At 43.6% G+C, this 21,656-nt stretch overlaps 1 protein-coding gene across 2 annotated transcripts in view; it reads left to right on the top strand.

The window, feature by feature from the left end:
- The first annotated feature begins 9,531 nt into the window (after positions 1 to 9,531).
- Positions 9,532 to 21,656, top strand: part of Lnpk (zinc-ribbon metal-binding protein lunapark) — a 62,890-nt gene continuing 50,765 nt past the window's right edge. Inside the window, exons 1-2 of one of the 2 annotated variants that reach the window (XM_050178094.3) lie at positions 9,532 to 9,720; positions 19,880 to 19,921. In XM_050178094.3, the coding sequence (XP_050034051.1) occupies positions 9,694 to 9,720; positions 19,880 to 19,921 (69 nt within the window). In that variant the 5' untranslated portion in view covers positions 9,532 to 9,693. The remainder of the gene's footprint in view (positions 9,721 to 19,879; positions 19,922 to 21,656) is intronic. The other variant, XM_050178093.3, reaches the window with a different exon arrangement.

Here is a 21,656-nt window from a genome sequence, read left to right as displayed (position 1 = left end):
AAACACTTTTTCAACAGTAAGAAAACGTTACCGATCTGTCGTAGAAGCTGATAGGACGGTGCGTGTGAACCAAATGTTACTGCACGGCGTGCAGCAGGGCATTTACAATCTACTGTCAAACGCAGCAAAACAACTCGCCTGCTCTCGGGTCTGTAATTTCGTAATGCAGCGTCATCGAAAGTATCTGGCCCACCAACGCTATTAGCCGATTTCGTGATCGCAAGAGCATTCTGAATAATACATCATTGGTGATCTTGAGTCAAAGAAATGAAAAGTAAATATGTTTGTGATCTCAAAAAAGACAGGGAAATCATTTCATCCTTGCAGTGCGCGTAGCTGCGTCTGCTGCTTCGCGTCGCCTTCGAAATGGCAACTGAAATTTTAGAGGGACCTTAGGCAACTGCACGCTGCGTAGCGTAGTCTACCGTGGCCGCCACGGGGTGTCGCGACGAGCCCTTTCGCCGTATGGCGAAATAAAGTGTCTTAATGTTTTGAAAGAATCGCCACTATTCGAACTTTGCCGCCGCCGCACGACCTCCTCGCCCATTGCACGTCCCCTCGGCGGGAACCGGCCTTGCGCCCGTTTTTCTGCACGACGATTGGTCTCTCTGCCGTTGCCCTTGGAAATACGCTGATCTGGTGTTTTGATAGCGTTTTTCTTTTTCGTTGGCGCCATTTTTCTCCTTACCTTCTGGCTCGGCGCAGCGGACGTTTCACGCTGTGTTCCATTCGGTGTTGTGCTGGCGCTATGACATGTTTTACCACGTATAAGTGCAGAAAGAAGCCTGAAGATGACTATGCCCTTTTTATACCACAAGGAAAGCGTAACAGCTTGCGGAAGAAGCACTGGGTGCACAACATTGGCCGAAATAACTTTGTTCCGACAAAGAACAATTTTGTTTGCGAGGTAAGGCACCTCTCTTATAGCTCGTATCAAAGCATCCCCTAATGCTGCATTTTTTTTTTATTCTTCCGACCTGCTCCTCAGCGTTCTTGCTGCGACAATTTGTACGTTGCATAAAAACGGGGTTGTCCTCAGTATGCTGAATATTCTGCTGGGACTCCATCACCTCACACGTCGTCAACTGTTATTCAGTCCGAAATGCAGCACTATAGGTTCTGCTTTCCGTTGTAAACAATCCTGTGCGAAGATATGGCCTCGCGATCGCACTTTTGGTGATTGTTAAGATCCGCTTACAACTTCGACGTGTGCGTCAGTAACTTGGATACTATGAGTGCAAACCCTGAAAAAAAATTAATGGCTAGTATGCCCACGGTAATGCGGGTGATGAGCACTAGCAAGTCCACATTGCGTTTTTCTTTAAGTTTTTGGATTGCTTTGAATTGGGCTGCCACGCACGCATGAGTGGTTGACGATTATTCAATGATTTTTCTCACAGATACAGGCGACGTGCAGGGATACAGACGACGCGCACGCTTACTCGTACTGAGATTGCGCAACCATCCTATTCAATTTAGAGACCGCATTGCAATATCTACTTTCACATTGAGAAGACATACATGGACGGACGGTGTACTCGCGGCTATTTCATTATAAGAAGACACGCTCAATATAATCCCTGCGGTTCACGTGCGCGCACAGGCAAGAAAAAAAAATTCGGCAGCGTGTTACACTCGTGTAACACGTGAAGGCGAAAGCCTGCTGCACGCTTGGTAATGCGCTGTCTCGCATCGTCGCGCTGCTGCTTTCACAGTTCGACCCATTCGGTTTCTTCGCTCGCAACTTCGGCTTCGCACGCTCTTATAGCGTGGTCCGATTCGCGCCAACGACGTTTCTCTTCGACATTACGTTGTATCCTCTCAGCAGGGGGTTGCAACGTATGCTGTTCTGTGTGTTGTATGGGTGATTTCAATGAATGTATGCACCGTTCGCTTCACTTTGCTGAGCGTTTGCAGCCTCAGCCTTACGGGGTATGAGCCGTTGCAGTTTTTGCTCGCTTGCGGGGGTAAGAGCCGTCGATTAGGGGGGTATGAGCCATTGAGAATGTCACGCCTTTTTTTGTACAACTTGACTAAACGCTGCGTTTCTGTACGTTGTATGCGGGATTCCAGCGAATCTATGCACTGTGCGCTACACTTTGCTGAGTGCTTGTAACCTCTGAATTACGAGAGAGCTGAACCATTGCATTTTTTGCTTGCTTAGGGGGGTATCAGCCATTGCTGATGGTGATAGCTTTTACGACGTGTTTTTTTTTTCAAGGCCATCCGGGTTATGAGCCCCTTAAAACTTTCGCCTTAAAGGCCATGGACAGAAGGATGTGCCACAAGCAATATTAGCTCAGAAGCACAAAGTAAAGCATATTATCATGTGTCAGAAAAAATGTCTGGAGTATAGAACTCGCCTCAAAGCTCCTTTTACATCCATTATGCCCCATTCCTACGGCTTTAAGCAGAAACCAACGTCCTCATAAATTTTACCTTCAGCATTCTCGACGCTGTTATCACCATTTTTTTTAATTTTCTACACCACTAGGGCGCGCAACTGGCCCAAAATCGTGCGCCTCCGTCAAATTATGTGGCCCGTCCGCGGAAGCCAAGGAGAAAAAGCGTGCCGTGTGCAACACGCGCAGCCGGCGCGCGAGGAGAATCGAGGAGGAAAGCGCTGCGGGGAGGAGAGGGTGGCTACTTTCCAATTATCAATGGGGTTTTATTTCGCCGAAGGGAGCCTCCCTATTTCATTTCCGCAGCCCTCAACTTTTGGCCAAGGCTTTGTCTCCTTGGCTTCTCCACTGTGTATCTGCCACGCCAGCGGCGACGAAAGGAGAGAGAAAGCCGGGTATCGGTGCGAAAACTCCAGGTATAGTTGAAGGATTCGAAAAACATTTGCGGCATGAGATTTGTGAGACGACGTCCTTTAAGAGTGCGGCCGTTCTGCATATGATTAGTTATAGAAGCGTTTCGAAACCCCTCTAAGAAGATATGGAACAGAGAAAAATGTTAATGCGTTAATGTAAGCATTGCCGTTCTTTTTCAATATAAGCTGTTTGCGTTCCAGCTGATGTGGCTTAGTGTAATCCTGCGATAGAGCAGTATAGTTTTAATAATGGTGGTGCGAATAAATCCATATCTAGTGAAACGCATGGGAACTTGTGAAAGAGCATTGGTTATATTTTTTTTTCTTGCATTCGACATTATCCAAAGTTTTGTTAATGTTACGTTGAGACAAGATGGTGGCTTTTAAACGTAGTTTTGTTCGCCTAATTTTTCCCCCTTTTATCTATCGGGCACCCAAAGGGAAAGATAATAAAAAAAGTAGGAGAGGGTGGAGCTATTGAGTGGGCGCATATGTTCAAATAGTTAATAAACATATGAACTTTTGAAACACCTAGCTGTTGCAGCATATTGGATAAGACAGCCTAGTCAAGTACAAATGATCGGGCGCACACAAAAACACAAACAAGGAGTCGATTAATTCAGCTGGCTTGCCTGGCTCGCCTTCCCCTAAGATTGTATACTAGTTTGGCACGAGTCTCCAACTCCACCCCTTCTCTCCATCTCGGAATAAAGTAACTAACTTAATCTTACTTACAGCGCGAACAGAAAATAATTCACCAGAGTAAACGTTCCGCGTATAATTACCTGGAACTGCAACGCTTAATTACCCTAAAGTCGGTTTATAAGTATGGTGCAGTCCGAAACAAATATCAGCAGCAGTAGCAGCCTGGCTACACCCACTGCAGGGCAAAGGCCTCTCCCATACTTATTCAACTACCCCGGTCATGTAATAATTGTGGCCATGTTGTCCCTGCAAACTTCTTAATCTCATTCGCCCGCCTAACGTTCTGCCGCCCCCTGCTACGCTTCCCTTCCCTTGGAATCCAGTCCGTAGCCCTTAATGACCATCGGTTATGCGCCCTCCTCATTACATGTCCTGCCCATGCCAGTTTATTTTTCTTGATTTCAACTAAGATGTCATTAACTCGCGTTTGTTCCCTCACCCAATCTGCTCTTTTCTTATCCCTTAACGTTACACCCATCATTCTTCTTTCCATAGCTCGTTGCGTCGTCCTCAATTTAAGCAGGACCCTTTTCGTAAGCCTTCTGGTTCTTGCCCCGTACGTGAGTACTGTTAAGACACAGCTGTTATACACTTTTCTCTTGAGGGATAATGGCAACCTGCTGTTCATGATCTGAGAATGCCTGCCAAGCACACCCCCGCCCATTCTTATTCTTCTGATTATTTCAGCCTCATGATCCTGATCTGCAGTGACTACCTGTCCTAAGTATATGTATTCCCTTACCACTTCCAGTGCCTCGCTACCTATCGTAAACCGCTGTTCTCTTCCGAGACTGTTAAACATTATTTTAGTTCTCTGCAGATTAATTTTTAGACCACCTTTCTGCTTTGCCTCTCCAGGTCAGTGAGCATGCATTGCAATTGGTCCCCTGAGTTACTAAGCAAGGCAATATCATCATATAATCGCAAGTTACTAAGGTATTCTCCATCAACTCTTATCCCGAATTCTTCCCAATCCAGGTCTCTGAATACCTCCCGTAAACACGCTATGAATAGCATTGGAGAGATCGTATCTCCCTGCCTGACACCTTTCTTTATTGGGATTTTGTTGCTTTCTTTATGGAGGACTACGGTGGCTGTGGAGCCGCTATAGATATCTTTCAGTATTTTTACGTATCGCTAGTCTACACTCTGATTCCGTGATGCCTCCATGACTGCTGAGGTTTCGACTGAATCAAACGCTTTCTCGTAATCAATGAAAGCTATATAGAAGGGTTGGTCATATTCCGCACATTTCTCTATCACCTGATTGATAATGTGAATATGGTCTATTGTTGAGTAGTCCTTACGGAATCCTGCCTGGTCCTTTGGTGGACAGAAGTCTAAGGTGTTCCTGATTCTGTTTGCGATTAACTTAGTAAATATTTTGTAGGCAACGGAGAGTAAGCTGATCAGTCTATAATTTTTCAAGTCTTTGGCGTCCCCTTTCTTATGGATTAAGATTATGTTAGCGTTCTTCCAAGGATCCGGTACGCTCGAAGTCATAAAGCATTGCGTGTACAGGGTGGCCAGTTTTTCTAGAACAATCTACCCACCATCCTTCAACAAATCTGTTGTTACCTGATCCTCCCCAGCGGCCTTCCTCCTTTGCATAGCTCCCAAGGCTTTCTTTACTTCTTCCGGCGTTACTTGTGGTATTTAAAATTCCTGTAGATTATTCTCTCTTCCATTATCGTCGTGGGTGCCACTGGTACTGTATCTTACAAATATAGTGCTTGCTAAAGATATGTGAAGGATCTCAAGTGTGACGAAATTTAAAAAACAAATAATAGTGTGACCTGCTTCGAACTGAAATCAACAGCAGCGCAAGTGAAATGAAAGCTTCCGCTACGGTTACTCTGCAAGCAAAGCTTTCATTGAAGTTGTCTGTGGCGCCGCCTCTTGGATGGAGCGGCTGAGTAAGCCCACTTCTATAGTGTACTAGAATACACTATACCCACTGCAGTGCAATGTACCGGGGCACCAATGTACTGGTGCTCCGTTTAATTCAGTCATCATTGACCCAGCAGGGCGTCGCGGTGTGATTTATCGAAGATGCCATAAAATACTATTCTAATAAAATGTTTGCAATTGATAAGTATGAATAAATACTTATCTAATGGAATATTTGTAATTTTGTATGATTAAATATTACAAAATTGTTAAGTTTTGTCGTTGAAATGAAGAGGTGGTATACAAATCCACACTCGAGCGACAGCTCTCTCTGGATTACGGAAATAAAACTCGAAATCTTGTTGGCTGTATGCGCTGTAAGTGATTAAAGAGCCAGAAATAAACCTTAGACTTCATATTTTAAGCACCACCTTATGACGCGTTTCTGGTTCTACGCTTGCTACTGCCATGTGCAAATAAAAGGAGCAAAGCCTGCGACATCGCTTTTTATTGTTGGGTGGGAGCCGTCACTAGGGCGTGGATTTCGACCCGTGGCTGACACATGCCGTTTATAACGTGTTTTCGGTTCCCAAATTGCTTTCCGTGCATACAGCCAGCAAAAGCATTACTGTAGAGATTTGTTTTTGTTATTGAAACGCGACGGTCGCTTGTGCCGAGATATGTACTTGTCTTCATCATTGTGTATCCTTCTTCTACGTCGTCGACAACGTCAGCCACCAACTGCGACGAGCGAGCGTGCAAGTACGTTCAGAGCTTCCTGAGCCACCGCACGGCGGAGCTGCAGATGGAGAGGTCCAGACTCCAGTGTACCACCCTCCCAACAAGGGCACACCACAAGGAGCTGTCATGTCACCCAAGCTCTTCAACGTCGCCATGATCAGCCTCGCAAGAAAACTGCAGGATGGAGAAGGTTTTCGCCACGCCATCTACGGCAAACGACATAACACTTTGTACCACAACAGGGTCCCTCGTGGAAAAAGAAGAACGACTGCAAACTGCAGCTCACCTCATCCAAGAATACGTCAGCTAACGGGGACTACAATTCTCCCCCGAGAAATCTGAACTCTACGAGTCTGGCGAGGCCGGGGTAACTGCACGGTCCCCACAGACCCAACACAGACTCGAGGTACACCTCAACGGGGGCCTCATAACAGAGAAGCCATTGCTCAGGGTGCTGGGCATGTATCTGCAGTCTAACTAAATATAGTGGGCCACCTACACCTTAACCCTCCTGAAAACCAGTACCAACGCGATATCGCGCATGATCTCTGACGTAACATCCAAGAACAGAGGCATTAAGGAAGGGTACACCCTCCGACTTCGTGGTCAGAAGCCTGGCGGTGAGCAGAATCACATATAACCTGCCCCACTACCATCTCACTCGTACAGTCTGAGGCGAAACAGGCCGACATGCTCTTGAGGATGGCTTTCAAGACCGCCCTCCACCTGCCGATGAGTACATCGCGACTGCCAAATTATTGGCGCTAGGGTTACACAACACCCTCAGCGAACTGACAGAAGCCCTTTACGTCTCGCAACAACAGAGAATTGCGCAGACTCGCACAGGCCGGCAGGTCCTACAAACCTTGGGCTTCCAAGCTACAACACGAACCGAAGAAACTTGCTCAATACCTCGTCACATCCAGGACAGGTATCACATTGACCCGATACCACGCAACGTGGACCCTAATATACATACACTCCGACAGGAGGAGAGCGAGCGCCCAGTACAGAGAGAAAACGTTTTGCGGACGCCACCATGTATGGGACGAAGAACAAGGGTGCCCTGGCAGTGGTCTGCGACCGCCGAGGCCACGTTACCTCCTTTGCATCGACCCGCCCCTGCATGATCACGGAAGCCGAATAGTTGTACATTGCGTTAGCCATCCGCGAAGGTGTACAGGCAAACAAACCACTGACGATCATCACGGATTCCCAGTAGGCCTGCCGCAACTTCCTACAGGGAAGAATCGGAAGGCCCGTTGCACAAGTCCTAGCCCAAATACTCAAGGAGAACACTGAGGGCATCACCAACCAAACCATCATCTAGATATCGGGCCACACTGGCATCACGGGTAACCTGCACGCCGACAGAGTAGCTCGAGGATTCGTGCATAACCAAGCACTCATCACACGCAGGCTGCAGAAGGCCCGGATCCTGTCAACCTCGAGTATTCAGCCACCGTGAACTACCACAGAGGCAGTCGCTTTCGATATTCACCCCCGCTCCCCTATCGAAATCAAAAGACAGAGGGTGCCGCTGGCTGGCGTAGGCTCCAGACAGGCACTTACACGAACCTACGCATATTACATCGCATACGCCCCACAGCCTACAGGGATGAATGCCCGTGGTACGAGGCCACGCCAACCCTATACCACATTACGTGGTAGTGCATGCTGCACAACAAAGAAAACCACGACACGAACACCACGAGGGAGCAATGGGAGGCACTTCTCTTCAGGTCGTCCCTCGACGACCAGCTAAAGCTGATCCAGAGAGCTGAGAAGATGGCAAGAGCCAGCGCAACCCTGGACTAGGGGCTCCGACCATTAGCGATTATTCTGATTATTATTTCAATAAAGTTTATCTATCTTATCCTATTCTATGTCATCATCACACTTCATCCAGCCTTTACTTACCCGTTGCTCCATCCCCGTGTGCACAGTAGCAGGCGAGAACACGATAGCTCAGGCCGGCCTGTCTGGCAGTGGACACTCTTAAACAAAATTGCGCCCTTTGAGTCGTATATCTTGCCACACAACGATAATCGTCATCTGTCTTGTCCGCAGCCCGGCACTTCCAAGTCACGGACGGCATGCGCGTTATCAGCGTGACAGAGCATTCTCGACAGGAAAGTAGCGGGCGTGGCGTTCGCAAGAAAGGAAACGCAAGCAAAAGTAGATGACGGTTATTGTATTGTGAAAAATATACTCCTCAAAAGGTGTAAATTTTTCTAAGAGTGCACTCTACATTCTTACACTCTTAAAACGGTTGCACCCTTTGGGGTGTACATTTGTCCCACAACGATAATCGTCATCTGCCTTGCTTGCGTTTCCTTTCTTTAAAACTCGGCCCTCGCTACTTTCCTGTCGCGAATGCTGCGTCACAGTGATAACGCGCATGCCGTTCGTGACTGGGAAGTACCGAGCTCGCAGCGTTAAAGAAAGTAAACGCGGGCAAGACAGATGACGATTATTGTTGTGGGACAAGATAAGCCCCAAAGGGTGTAAATTTTTCTAAAAGTGTAGGAAAAGTTACACCCTTTGGGGTGTATCTCTGCCACACAACGATAATCGTCATCTGCCTTGCTTGCGTTTTCTTTCTTGAAACCGCCGCGCCCGCTACTTTCCTGTCTGGAATGCTATGTCATGCTGATAACGCACATGCCGTTCGTTACTGGAAAGTACCGGGCTCGCCACGTTAAGAAAGGTAATGCGGATAAGACAGATGACGATTATCGTTGTGTTGCAAAAGGGTGTAATTTTGCTTAAGAGTGTAAAGACAGTTGCAACCTTTGAGGTGCATATTTGCCACACAACAATAATCATCTGTCTTGTCCGCATTTCCTTTCTTTAACGCGGCGAGCCCGGTACTTTTCAGTAACGAACGGCATGCGCGTTATCAGCATGACATAGCATTCCCGACAGGAAAGTAACGAGCGCAGCGTTTTAAAGGAAGGAAATGCGGGCAAGACAGATGACGATTATCGATGTGTGGCAAATATACAACCCAAAGGGTGTAAACGTTTCCTAGAGTGTGTGTCTGCCTTCCTTTGAATGAATTCCCACTCTGTACACCTCAAAAGCCTGATGTAAACGACGTGTTTCGGTTCTCGCAATCGCTTCCGTCGTATACCACGAGCAAAAGTATAGCCTCCGAGATTGGTACTTGCTCATCAGAAGCGGTTGTCGTTGCAAGGTAGATGAGCGTGGATTTGAACGCCACCTATTTCAAATAATGTATATGTATATTATATATAAAATATATTAAGAAATAAATACCTTTTTTATTAATATATTATTGAATTGCAAATGCTTGCAGTAGTTTCGATTTCGATTTTATTTCTACAGATGGCAGCAGCAGTTTTCCGTTTACGTCATATGGTGTTTCCGCAAAATCTTTAGCTGAAATGTATTCGAAACGACAAACGTCGAGGAGACTCTAGTGATTCTAGGGTCTTTAAAACAAAATCCTGTGGTGGTCACCGATGTCACTCCTAAGTTGAAGCATCTCAGAAGGGTCCACAACACAGAGAAACAAAATGGGGATCCTCTGGTCAAGATTCAAGGTGAAGTATGGCCGGTCGCTTCGAGTGACCACTGACGAGTCTCTTGTAAACGGCTCCTGAAAGCATTTACACGCGTTTCTGCCTGTGGGGACCATGTATTGATTGCTTCATTTAACCATTCTCTCGATGCGATTTGACAGGAAGTATTGTCACATCCGAGTACATGAAGGCTCGCGACTTGAATGTCACCGCTGCGATGCTTTCCTTGTAGAGCAACGTCCTCGGCCAGCTTTTGTTGGCTTTTGTGGCCGTACCAAGAAGAAGCGGATCTGCTACGGCGGTTTCTGTAGATAAGCCAAGCAAGCATCCTCTCTGTTGACACTCGTTTGCACGCGAACAGAGTTTAGCGTCACTGTTTGCCGTCTGCGCTGTTTGTGGGCTGTGCCTCGGCGATTAACGAAATGCCTGCAGTGAAATGCCCTACAAACCGGCACATTGATCACCGGCGAAAGAAAAAAAAAATAAAGAAAGCGGGTCGTGTCAAGTGCTGAGTTCAAACCAGTCGAACCGCTGCTACAAGTCGTAATCGGACCTCGCAAAGGAATGTAATTTAAGCTGAACTTTTCAGTGACACGTTGCCGCGGCGACTTGCCCGACAGGTATGCGTGGTCAGCGGGCGCCGGAGTGGTCAGTGTCCTCCGTCGCTTATTTTTGGCTTGCTCGTCTATTTTGTTTCCTAGTACAGCACTGACATGCGTAGAATGAAAAATGCCAATGTTTCGCTTGCTTGTTATTTTTATCTGCGGATGTGTCGAACCAGTGCGTCCTTTTGCAAGTTCTTATTTATATTTTGCATTTAGTAATAGTTTCATTCCAGATGATCTAACGGCAGCGCTTATATGCCAGACTTCCCACATGACCTATATTACTGCCCTTTGCATGTTTTGCTTTCAAGATATTGAACTATGCAACGAAATTGGCCAGTTTCTCTTCCAGCTGGCACCATAATGTCTTGCGAGTTTAGAACTATGAATTGTGCTTTCTTGTCTTTGAATTCGTACCTTCTAATTTCTATGCCTTGTGGTTTCATTTGTTTTAAAAAACTGTCGTGTTGTAGAAATGTCATGGGAACCTGCTGTAAGTAGTTGAGTGATGTGTAAACATCAGGCAGATGAGTGGTGTACAGTTAGCACCAGCAGCAAAAAATACACATATACTGTAATTACAGTATCATCAAAAAACGATAAAGAAAAGTACTGTCACAAGATTAACCAAAAAGGGACAGGACAAACACTGTTTACACAACACATTAACATCACGGGTACACATTAAAGATCTGCAGGTAATCAAGATTAATTCTGAGTCCTCCACTACGTTGTGCCTTCTAGTTGTGTTGTGGTTTTGGCACATAAAAGCCCAGAATTAAAATAATAATAAACATCGCAACACAAGGGAAATGAAAACACTTTGTAGTAGAAAGAACAATAATATGTATGGCAGTAAATGGACTGAGTGAATCTGTACGGTATTTCAGCCAGCAGTACGCCATTGGGCAGTGAAATCGCTGTAGCAAATGGGAGCTTCTACTTAAATGCCCTCTACTGAGGCTTTTAGATGCAGAATCTGGTTAGACGATTTTCATGATCATATAAAGGCAAGGCCATGCAATGTATTTCTTTCATAAAGGTAAAGTTTACCAAGAAAAAAAAAATGTTTACATTGTAGCAAAGGTGGGTTTCACTACACACAAGTGAGTCTATGCTCCCAACTTCACTCTTTAACAGCTCCTTGCACTGTCTGATGTTATTTACAACAAGCGCAAAATAAATGCACACCATCTAAAAGAAGCGCGGAGCAACACAGGAGCACAAATCATCTTCCGGTCTGCATGAAAAACAAAAATGCACTGGATGAGCTCGTCTCGTTGTTTGTCGTGCTTGACGAGCTCAGATGGCCTTCTGTCCTTAAAGGGTTAACATAGATCATGAACGTACATGCAAATGTCACGTGAACTACGAATAATAGAACAGGGAAAATGAATTTCTCAATACGTGCACTGGGGGTGCCTATGACCTTGAAAAAATTTTGAAGGAGTTGCTGACATTAACAGTGCATACTGGTTGGTTGCCTAATTCTGTTGTTGTTGACTGAGCAGAATGATGGGGCATGAACTATTTCATTGGCAGCATGGTTGGGTTGAGGAAACGTTAAAGGGCACCAGAATAAAAAAAATACTGGAAATGTGTAATGGTTACAGAGAGATATATGGCTGGAACAAAAAATGCATTTGCTTTCTTTAATCAGTAAAAATAGTCGTCATTTTTATTTGTCCTAGGGATTTAGTTTCAGCACTGTACTTCCAATGGGCAGCTAATCACTGTTCACAATGTGGGCACAAAAATCTATGTGTAGAGAAAACAGGCAATGAATGTACATGACCACAGTACAGTCAAAACTTGTTATATATTTGAGACGCATATAACATGAAATACCTTCATTATACCTAATATTAACTATAAGCATATATTTGTTAAATGTTGATATCACCAAGGAACATTTCAGGTTTGCTTCATTATATGCAGTTATTGTTGTATCCATGTTTGTTATACAAGGCTCAATTGTATGCTTGCAGTGTGTACAAGGCTTGCAGAAAATGCAAGTCGGCAGCCATAAATAACTGTAGCTCTATCAAATGTGGCTTTGAAAGCATCTGCCCAAGGTAATGCACCATTTAGGAAGCATTCACACCAGTGATTCGCGAAGATCGCGTTACTGACAACCGAGGAGCAGATCACAGCGACCAATGTTCACGCCGGCAAGCACAACCTGCCCGTTGCCACATCAAAATGTCATGTGATTGGTGCCGTTCGTGTCTGCTTGCACGGCCATCATTACTTAAAATAACCATCGGCGTATACAGGCGTTTTGCTCCTGCGCCACTGATTGGTTCAGTAGGTTCGAGACCGCATTCGTGTGGCTGAAAAATCTAGGAGTCGCTTTTTGACCAATGTAACCATTTGTGACTGATCACTTTGTGACCAGCTTGGCCGGGCACCCACTGCAAGTCACCAGTGGGAATGAGCCCTTATAGTACGCGACTTTGACTTCCTTGCCTGTGTCACTCAAGCCAGTGTCAGGAGCAGGCAAACCTGGCCTGATTTAGGTGCTTCGATGGGCAAGAGCCTTTTGTGGAGACCACTGGTTTTGCGAAGTTTTATCAACCAACTGTATACCTTGCATATTGCCTAATATAATCTTGGCTAAAATATAATTTGTTTAGGTTTGGTCGTAGTCTTATATTCAAGATAGGTTTTCGTGAGAAGAGATATCTATGATAGAAAACAGTGACAAGTTTTATACTAAACATGCAAAACCGGAGTGCTTGATCACATTGCACAATACAGTCGTCCAGAAGAATTGTTGCACTAGTTAGACTTGAGTAGCTGAACATGTAAATTAGCGCAATAATAGACAGACACAAGAAAGGAGACAAAGACGTTGTCTCCCTTTCTTGTGTCTGTGTCTATTATTGCGCTAATTCACTTGCTCAGTCAAGTCCAGCTACAGCAAACTTGATCAGAACTTGATTAAAGTTACACATGCCCTCAAAGTCATTTATGATAAGTTTAACAAAGTGTACAAGTGATGCTTTATTCTCAGAAATCACATGCATGGCACTTTATTGGCAGAAATCTTGTATGTATTGCTAAACCAATGATTGTGGGCGTCAAAAGTCTCTCGGGCTTTCAACATCGCAGGTTAAACCTTTCGCCTGCATGAGCTGCTTGAACAAGGCTATGCAGCTTAAGAGGAAACTTTAACTCGGTGCCTCTTATCTAAATACATGGGAAAGGAGAAATTTTTCTCAGCAACCACTGCACCAAATTTGATCGAGGTTTGCTGCATGAAGAAGTTAAAATTCAGTGACTGTTGGTAGCGAATTCTTTATTTATGCCATGAATGTTTTAATAAATATTGTTAAAAAATCACGAATTTTCAGAAAACTACAAAGTTTACAACTCTAACTCTGCAATGAAAAATAATAAAAATGTTCTGTAAATTGCATTAATAGTACATCTAAAGCGGACAAAAATTGATGTATTACTCATGGCTGTTAAATTTATCACTAATATGTGAGTAGGACTTTTGCAAATCCCTTGTAGACAACGTAACAAATTCACAGAATACATAAATGGGCAGAACAAATTTGTCCTTTTTGATTGCTCTAATGTATGCAGTTTATGGTGTGATATCTGTTCCAGGTGCAGAGCTACGAATTTGTAAACTTCATGCTTCTATGTTTTTGAAGCTTACTAGTTTTTAAATATTCCTTTTAGAATATTCAGGCTCGAAATCGAAATTCGGCTTCTAACATTCACTAGAATTTAATTTTGTCTCTCGAATGCAGGAAGGTTAATTAAAATTGGTCCAGTGGTTATCTCAGAAAAATGTTTCTGGATTTTACATGTGTTTGAATAGGCGGCATCGGAGTTGAGCCCAACCTAAAGCTTTCTCTTAAACCTGTCAACACTCTAGGTATGATCGAAGGGTTGTCGGGTTTCTTCGTCATTGTATTCGTCATTGTCGTCCTCACAAATGACTGGCAGCTTCACCAGAAGTCCGAAGCATTGACGGCAACAGCAACTTGGACCCCTCAGACAGTTTTCGAAGTACACATGGGTGTGACACCTTGGTGCGACATAGTATGCAAGGCAACTCCTGCTGGGTAGAAGAAACGGTTCCCTAAAAGCTACAAAACGTCTCGCAATGCTGGCGTGATGAAGAGAACTGCCAGTGGTGTTGCAGGAGTTGCACATCAATGGCGCACGAGATGAGGCTGATGGGAAACGGTCAGTGTTTGGGAAATGGGCCAAGCGCGTCAACGAGCTGGCTTGCACGCAAGAAATCTTTAAGCTTGTTGTATTCCCCCTCTTGAAACATGCATCTGTGGCCTATTGGTTAGAGTGCCGAGCTTCTGTGCTGGAGATACCATATTGAAATCCAGCCGGCTGATGTATTAATTGATTTATTTCTATATATTCATATATCCAGAACATTGTGGTCACAACGATGGCAAACATTCACTTGAAGTGTCCATACAATTGCTAGCTTAATAATAAAAGGCAATCACTGCACTTCTGCTTGTAATGACAGCTCGACACTGACTTTGAGGCTCTTTGCAGAAATGGAGTGCTGTTCAAACAACAAGTACAAGGAAAACAAAAAAAACAAAGAAATAGTCGTACCACAGAGCTCTGCTTGGCTATGTGGAGTTGCATGGCACGCAAGCATATGCGAGCTAGCAAAGCACAAAAAAATATGTGCAGACTTCAGCAATTCCTGCAGCTATGAACTCAATTACTATGGCAGCAGCAGCCTCTAGCAGTAGACGCCATCATCTGAAGAACAACTGTCTTTGCAATGCACGCATTGTCGTCTTCGTCTTCTGTGACCTCCATAGTAAATAAACTGGTGCCACCACTCAGAGTCTGTATGAGGCACAAAAACACAGACAGATTACCGAGCACCAGTGCTGCATGATGGTGCAGTGGTTAGCACATCCTGTTCACAACTGCACAATGTGGCAGGTGCACATTTCCCTCATGCGCAGTGTATCTATTTAGTCCCGTGTTTGACAGGAACTCATCAGGTGAGGGTAATACATGGTCGAAACAAAGCAAGCGCTCGCCTAAAGTTTGAAACTGTAGCAGCATCGTCATCGAGGAAGATGAGAATGGTGGCTGGCTAGGGACAGGCAGGCCATGGTGGCAAAGCATGAAACCACAGAAATTGACCTTCAGGTGAACTGAATCTCCCGCGTACTCGGTGTGTTTCCATAGGACTTCAATGTGCCGCGTATTGCTATAGGTGACTGCTTTGCCGAAGAGATTGCCATGTCTGAGGCCTCATTTGATGGGCCACGTTCGGCAGCTATGTCGAAAGAGTAATTTTTCCTTTCTTGTAACGCTTTCAGGTACTAATTAACTAGTACCTGTATTTCAGGCCGGTGACTCAGTTTATTTTATCCATAAACTAACTGCATAATCAATAGCGTTTGGTTATGGTGTAATAATGAGGATTTGTGGGAAAATGCACGAACACCCTCTCATCTTGTTTTATTGCATTGGAGTGTCCAGCACCTTGAAATAAAGCTGTGCAAGTTTGGCAGATCTGTTGACGTCGATCATAATGTGTGCCTGAAAGGTGAAGGGGATGTGTTTAAACAACAGTCATGGTAGCTCTTGATATTGCTTCTCACCAAGGAAATTGCATATCTTGCACGTAGGTTATGGCAGCCATTTAGTTGTGTTGTCGCTTTATATTCATCATCGTGGCTATCTTCCTGACGATGTAGTCCTACTTTGGTATGTCTCCTGTCCTTCCTGCCTATTCGAGCTCCTGTATGTACTGCTGTGTGTGCAGTAAAATATCGGTTGATCGTCACACTTCTTGTGTCTCAGTCTTAACATCCTGTTATTTGCGCTGTTACTCGGTTTTTCAGATTTGTCGTGTTGTGCTCTTCTACAGCAGCACTTCCCTTTGCTGCACTCTCGCCCACAGCTGTGAGATGATGCGGCTGTCCTGCCTTGCAGAAACACCACTTGTGCCTGCTCTTGCTGTTTTTAATTTTTTTCCTTTCACTTGGCTTCTTTGTCCCCACTGCTGTGTTATGCTTGCCTTTGAACGCCACAATGGGCATTGCAGTGACTCAAGGCACTATTTCTCTTAGCATTCGCCTTTAGAGACTAAGTTTTCTCTGTTCTATTTGGGACCAGTTTGTGATATAGTTACGATAAAATATTTTGTTGCATTTTTGTTTTACCATCAGCCCCCAATTTATTGGTCCTTTATTTTTTTCTTTATTGTATACACGGCAAGGGAGGCTGCAATAAATTTCCTGTAGATAGCTATTCGTTTGAAAGTGCATCTACGTTGCTGTGAGAAAGGGACAGTTAACTATCCAAGCGAAGTTTTTAAGTTATCAAAAAGTAAATATGCAGAAACCTCTTGCTTTCTTTTTTCCCCCCATTATGGAGAAAAGGAACTCCGCAAGCCTCAACACATCTGGACTTTAGTCTTTATTTAATCAATTTTTCACCTTTCTTATAAATTTTTTTTATGGCGTAATAAGTGTTGTTTCTTATGTTTTTTATTGAGAGACACTTGGGAGAAAGCTTTAGCTTGGGCCCAACTCTGATGTCACTTATTCAGGTGCTTGTAAAATGCAGGAATGCTTATTTTTTTAGGTAATCCTTGTGCCATACTTAAAGAAATTTGCATCCTTTAAGAGAGAAAGTTAAATTGTGGTTGCTGTTCAAAGCGGAATATTTATTTAATGCCTGAATATTTTTAGAAAGATTGCCAGGAATCGCTAAGTTTAGAAAAAAAAATGGAAACACTTAAAGGGCCCCTTACCTGGCCCCATAGCAAATTTTGGTTATATGCTGGAAGTTGTTACTTGTCCTCTAGGGAGTGTTCTGCCGAAAAAATTCTTGAGATCGGCTCATTGATAGCCGAGATATAAATATTTCAGTGCCGCGAACCCATGATTTCAGAAGGCAGGCTCCACTGCGTAGTGAGGCACTCTCTCCACTCGCCCCGTCTAGCCTCCGCAAGTGAAATTGCCTCCCTGCGTTCTCCCATACCGGACCTTGAGGATCGCACAATGCATATGTCACGGGCCCCGTCTTCTTTCTTTTTTTTTTTTCTCCTCGCTTTCTTACAGCACGGCGCACTCCTGCTGGCAGCCTTGCCTGCGAGCTGTTGCGATGGTCTCGTTTCACGCAGCACACGATTTTGCACGCTGTGCACGAGGACACATGACTAGCGGTATAATTCAGTACTACACGAATACTGAGGCAGAACAAGTGGATCGCAGAGCATGATGATGCACTGGAACATAGTAGAAAATGGCATAGTTTCGGTACCTGCACACGTGACTGCACAACCATGGGAACAAGCAGACAAAGCGGAAGTACATCTCTCTTGCTTCAGTATAAAGTAAAACAAAAAACACGCAGACATTCCGTTTGTGTATTTTATTATTTCCCTAAACTTCAATTCGTCAATTCAAGCAACAGATCACGCAAATAACCGATGTTGCCTTGAGTAAATCTCGAAGTCACGTGTTACCAGGAGCGACGTCACACTGCGGACACGAGTACATAGGCGCAGGGACACGACTATGTCACCGTTCGGGCTGAAATTTCATACTTTTCTGCGGCGCATAAAAATGTAATTCTTTGCAAACAGGATCATTAGCACGCATTGCATGCTCTGTGCTTGTCAGCTCAATTTGGCCAGACCGGGTGAGGGGCCCTCTAAGTTTAAAAATCCATAACCCTGCACCAAAAGAGATATCACAGTTCTGTAATCTGCATCCGTTAAACCTCCAGAGTGGACAAATTTGATGTTTGAATTTTTATGTTGCTTAATTTTGTTACAATGTTTACAAGGGTTTTGCAAAAGCCCTTGTACATATTAGTGGCGTATCTCAGAGTCATGTATACTACATGATTTTTGTCTGCTTTAGATGTACTATTAGGTGCAGTCTACGGAATTGGGATATTGTTTTTAATTGCTAAGTTAGAGTTGTAAGCTTCATAGTTCTGTCTTCTGAAAATTTATCATTATCAACAATCTTTCATTGAAAAATTGCCACCCTAGAATCATGAATTTGCTTCCAGCAGCAGCAGTAAATCAGTGTAAATTGAATAAATATTCTTTCAGAACTGAATCTTCGTTAGTTTAACCGTAATAGGTTGAATATTATAAAAGAAAATAAAGGTTAAAGTTCCATTTTATTTATTTTCGTCAACACACCAGTGCCAATAAATCATTGTCATAACAAATTTTAAAGTTCTTTTTTTCTTCGTGCTTGCACTCGCTTGCATTACAGTTTTTAAATATTCCAAATTTCAGAGTGGAATGCACTCACTCTTTACCGATAAAAAATTAGCTTGGTCTTAGCAGCCACAGTCAAAATCCACGACCACACTGTGAGCTGTTGTCCAAACTTCAAAGTTGTGGCGTCATCGGTGTTTTGTTTTTGCATCTTTTCTAGGTTATGAACCCTCTTATTCTAAAAGCAGTTTTTTTTGTTTTGTTGCAGAAGGGTAACTTACAGCTTACAGAAGGGCAACTTGCAGAAGGGTAACTTACAGTTACCATTTAAGGTAACCTTGACTAGTAAATTATGCTTCTGAAATGCCAGAAGAACAGTCTTGCAGAGAGTAAAGGTTTGGCACGCGAGGAAATACTAAAAAACAAAAGATGCCACATTGAAGTTCTTGCACCAGCTCATCGTGTTATCACGGATTTCAACGCTGTCTGCATGGAACTAAACAGCTTAACTAGGAGGACAAAATTTTATTGCATTTTGTAGGGCCTGTTTAGTAACAAGGACGTGACACAAGCAAAGGGCAGGTTTGTGCTGGCACTGTGAAACTATTACCAGCTTTCGATCATGTCGGATGTCATGTTTGTAGTGTTTAAATACTGGTCAATGGGTGGTAGTAAAACATTACAGTGCACTTGGAGAGTGCACTGAAAAAGTCTATTTCTATGACAAAGGGACTCTGAAATGCCTTTTCCTTGAAACCTGAGCAACACGCAGGGATGAGGGCAATGGCTTTCAATGACCATATTTCCATACAAATTTTCTAAATTTCAAAATGTTTAGGTAAGGGAGGGGGTTGAGAGGAAGAGATCTATTGTGTAAGATTGTAGTTCCACACTGCGCACAGTGAATCGATATTGTTCCCTTCGTTCCCTTCACCGTAACAATACTTGAACTGCATGTTCCTGGCAGTTATACAGATCAGGAACATTTTCTTGCCATGTTCAAAAAGTTTTGCAATGCATCTTTAGCCTCATAAAGCCCAAGTGTCATTTTTTCTATGCTCAAATTGATGAATAGAAAATTTTTTTTAAGCACAGGAAACTTAACACGAAACCCACATTACTGTTTTTCATTTGCGGATAGCTAAGCAAACAACAGTGTTTGGGATTTGTGGGGTTAAGACAAGAAGGAGTACTGAAATCTGTTCTAGAGTGTTGCTCATTTAGGGAACCTGCAAAGAAGTCGCATGGGGTGTCTGTTATTTGCATCGTATCCGTGGAAATTCTCTTGTAAAATTTTGATATTGTTGCAGTTGCTTTCATTTGGGAGATAAACAATGGAACCATGTTTAAATGATGTTTTACATCTTCCTTGCAGAATAAGCCTGGAACAAAGGAGTTACTAGATGACATTGAAAAGGTATGGCTGCCAAATCATTAAAAAAAAAAGTTTTTTGTTTTCCTTTGTTTAAAGAAACTCTGATACAATTTTGACAGCCGTGCAGGAACACATTGATTTGGCAGGGGAAGGCAGTGTGAAAATTATGGAACAATCAAGCACTTTACATTATAACTGGGTAATGTATAATCGGTCAGTCGATTGATCAGAGGCACCCCTAGAAACGTTTTCAGACCCCTCTACCAATTTGTGGATGATGTCACTTGGCTGAGTGACCTCAATGGTTTCCCGTGTGGTGAAGTCTGCAATACAATCAGCACAGCAGTGTTCCAGTATTTCTTCAGTAGTATATTTATGCACAATTTGCTGCCTATAAAAAGTAAAAAGCCTGAAAATAATAGATGCAGACAAATCTTGAAAACAATGGTGCAATTCTGGCCCAGTTGTAGACCGTCTCTGCAGAGAAGCTGGGCTCTAAAAATCCTGTTGGACAGCACCGAGGAAGTTAGCAAATGGGGAAACTACAAAAAAAAAACATAAGAACAATATAATGACAAACGTACGTGGGAAGAAAAGGTGTCTATCTCCTGTTTCTGATGTTCTAGTGGAGATTGGTGGAGCAGTCCCTCCATTTAGTGTGAGAAAAACGCCCTGCTGTAACCTGCCGGAACTGTACTCTTATCACTGCCTCAAGGATGCTGGCAAACCTGTGCTTATCTCCTTGTGCTACATATGTGCAAGAAATGTACTGTGTGTCCTGTAGAAAATGTCACTGCAGCTAAATTTCACTTTTGAGGCCATTATTGCCAGTGTAGTGTGAAAGGATGCATTGCATTGAAATAGTATACTCTCCACAAATCGCATAGGAACACCTGGTGGTGGTAACAACTTTATTGATATTCTGCTCAGTTATCTGGCAGGCCCGAGTCCTAGGATGGCCCCTCACGAGGAGCGACCCTTTCGGCTCAGGCAACGAGGGCTTTTTGTAGTTTTTCATCCGGCATTCTGAGCAGCTGTGTTCCAACTGACAGGAAGATGACACCACTCTTGTATTTCAAGCCCCAAGTAGGCAAGGTGTAGCCATAATCACATTGAATATGAGTCAACCTCTTGTTTACCAATGACAATGCGTGTATGTTAACAATAAGATGTGTTGTAAATATAATACAAGTGTTATAAGGCTGTGTTGAAAGTTAATTTCAGGGGAGACATATGTACAGCAGTTTCATGTTTTAACCCTGTCAGGGTCTATTTTTTTCGCCATGTGCGACCGCCCAGGGTCGATTTTTTTTTATTGCAGATTTAAATTCTTCAGAAGGACCTATTTCGAAAAAAATTTACCGTAATTTTCCTAAGGTGACCATGAAGTGAGAATGAAATATTTTCCATTGGTATACGTGTACTGCTTATTCGTGAATAACAACAATAAAAAAGGAAACTTATGAGAATTAAAAATTTGATGCATTGTTATACACATAGTTCAAGGCTTAGAAAATGTGTACATGAGAATATTTCGGAAGTCTCAAATGTTCCTGCTCTTACGCTAATATTTACGTGCATAGCGTAGTCGAACTGCGTAGGTAAGTGCACTCAAGAAAACTGTGTTGTTGTGTGCCCATAAAAAAAGCAAAATGTGTGACAAACTTCCGCTAATTTGCATCTTATCGCCAACCAGGGGCAATTAGTTTTCACGAGTCGCCAAAAAAAGGAAAGGAAAGGAAACGCATGCATGGTGGCATCCTTCGTATGCGCTGCC

The sequence above is a fragment of the Dermacentor andersoni genome, chromosome 5 (genome assembly GCF_023375885.2).
Source record: "Dermacentor andersoni chromosome 5, qqDerAnde1_hic_scaffold, whole genome shotgun sequence".
Lineage (NCBI taxonomy): Eukaryota > Metazoa > Arthropoda > Arachnida > Ixodida > Ixodidae > Dermacentor > Dermacentor andersoni.
This window is presented reverse-complemented; position numbering and strand designations above follow the sequence as displayed.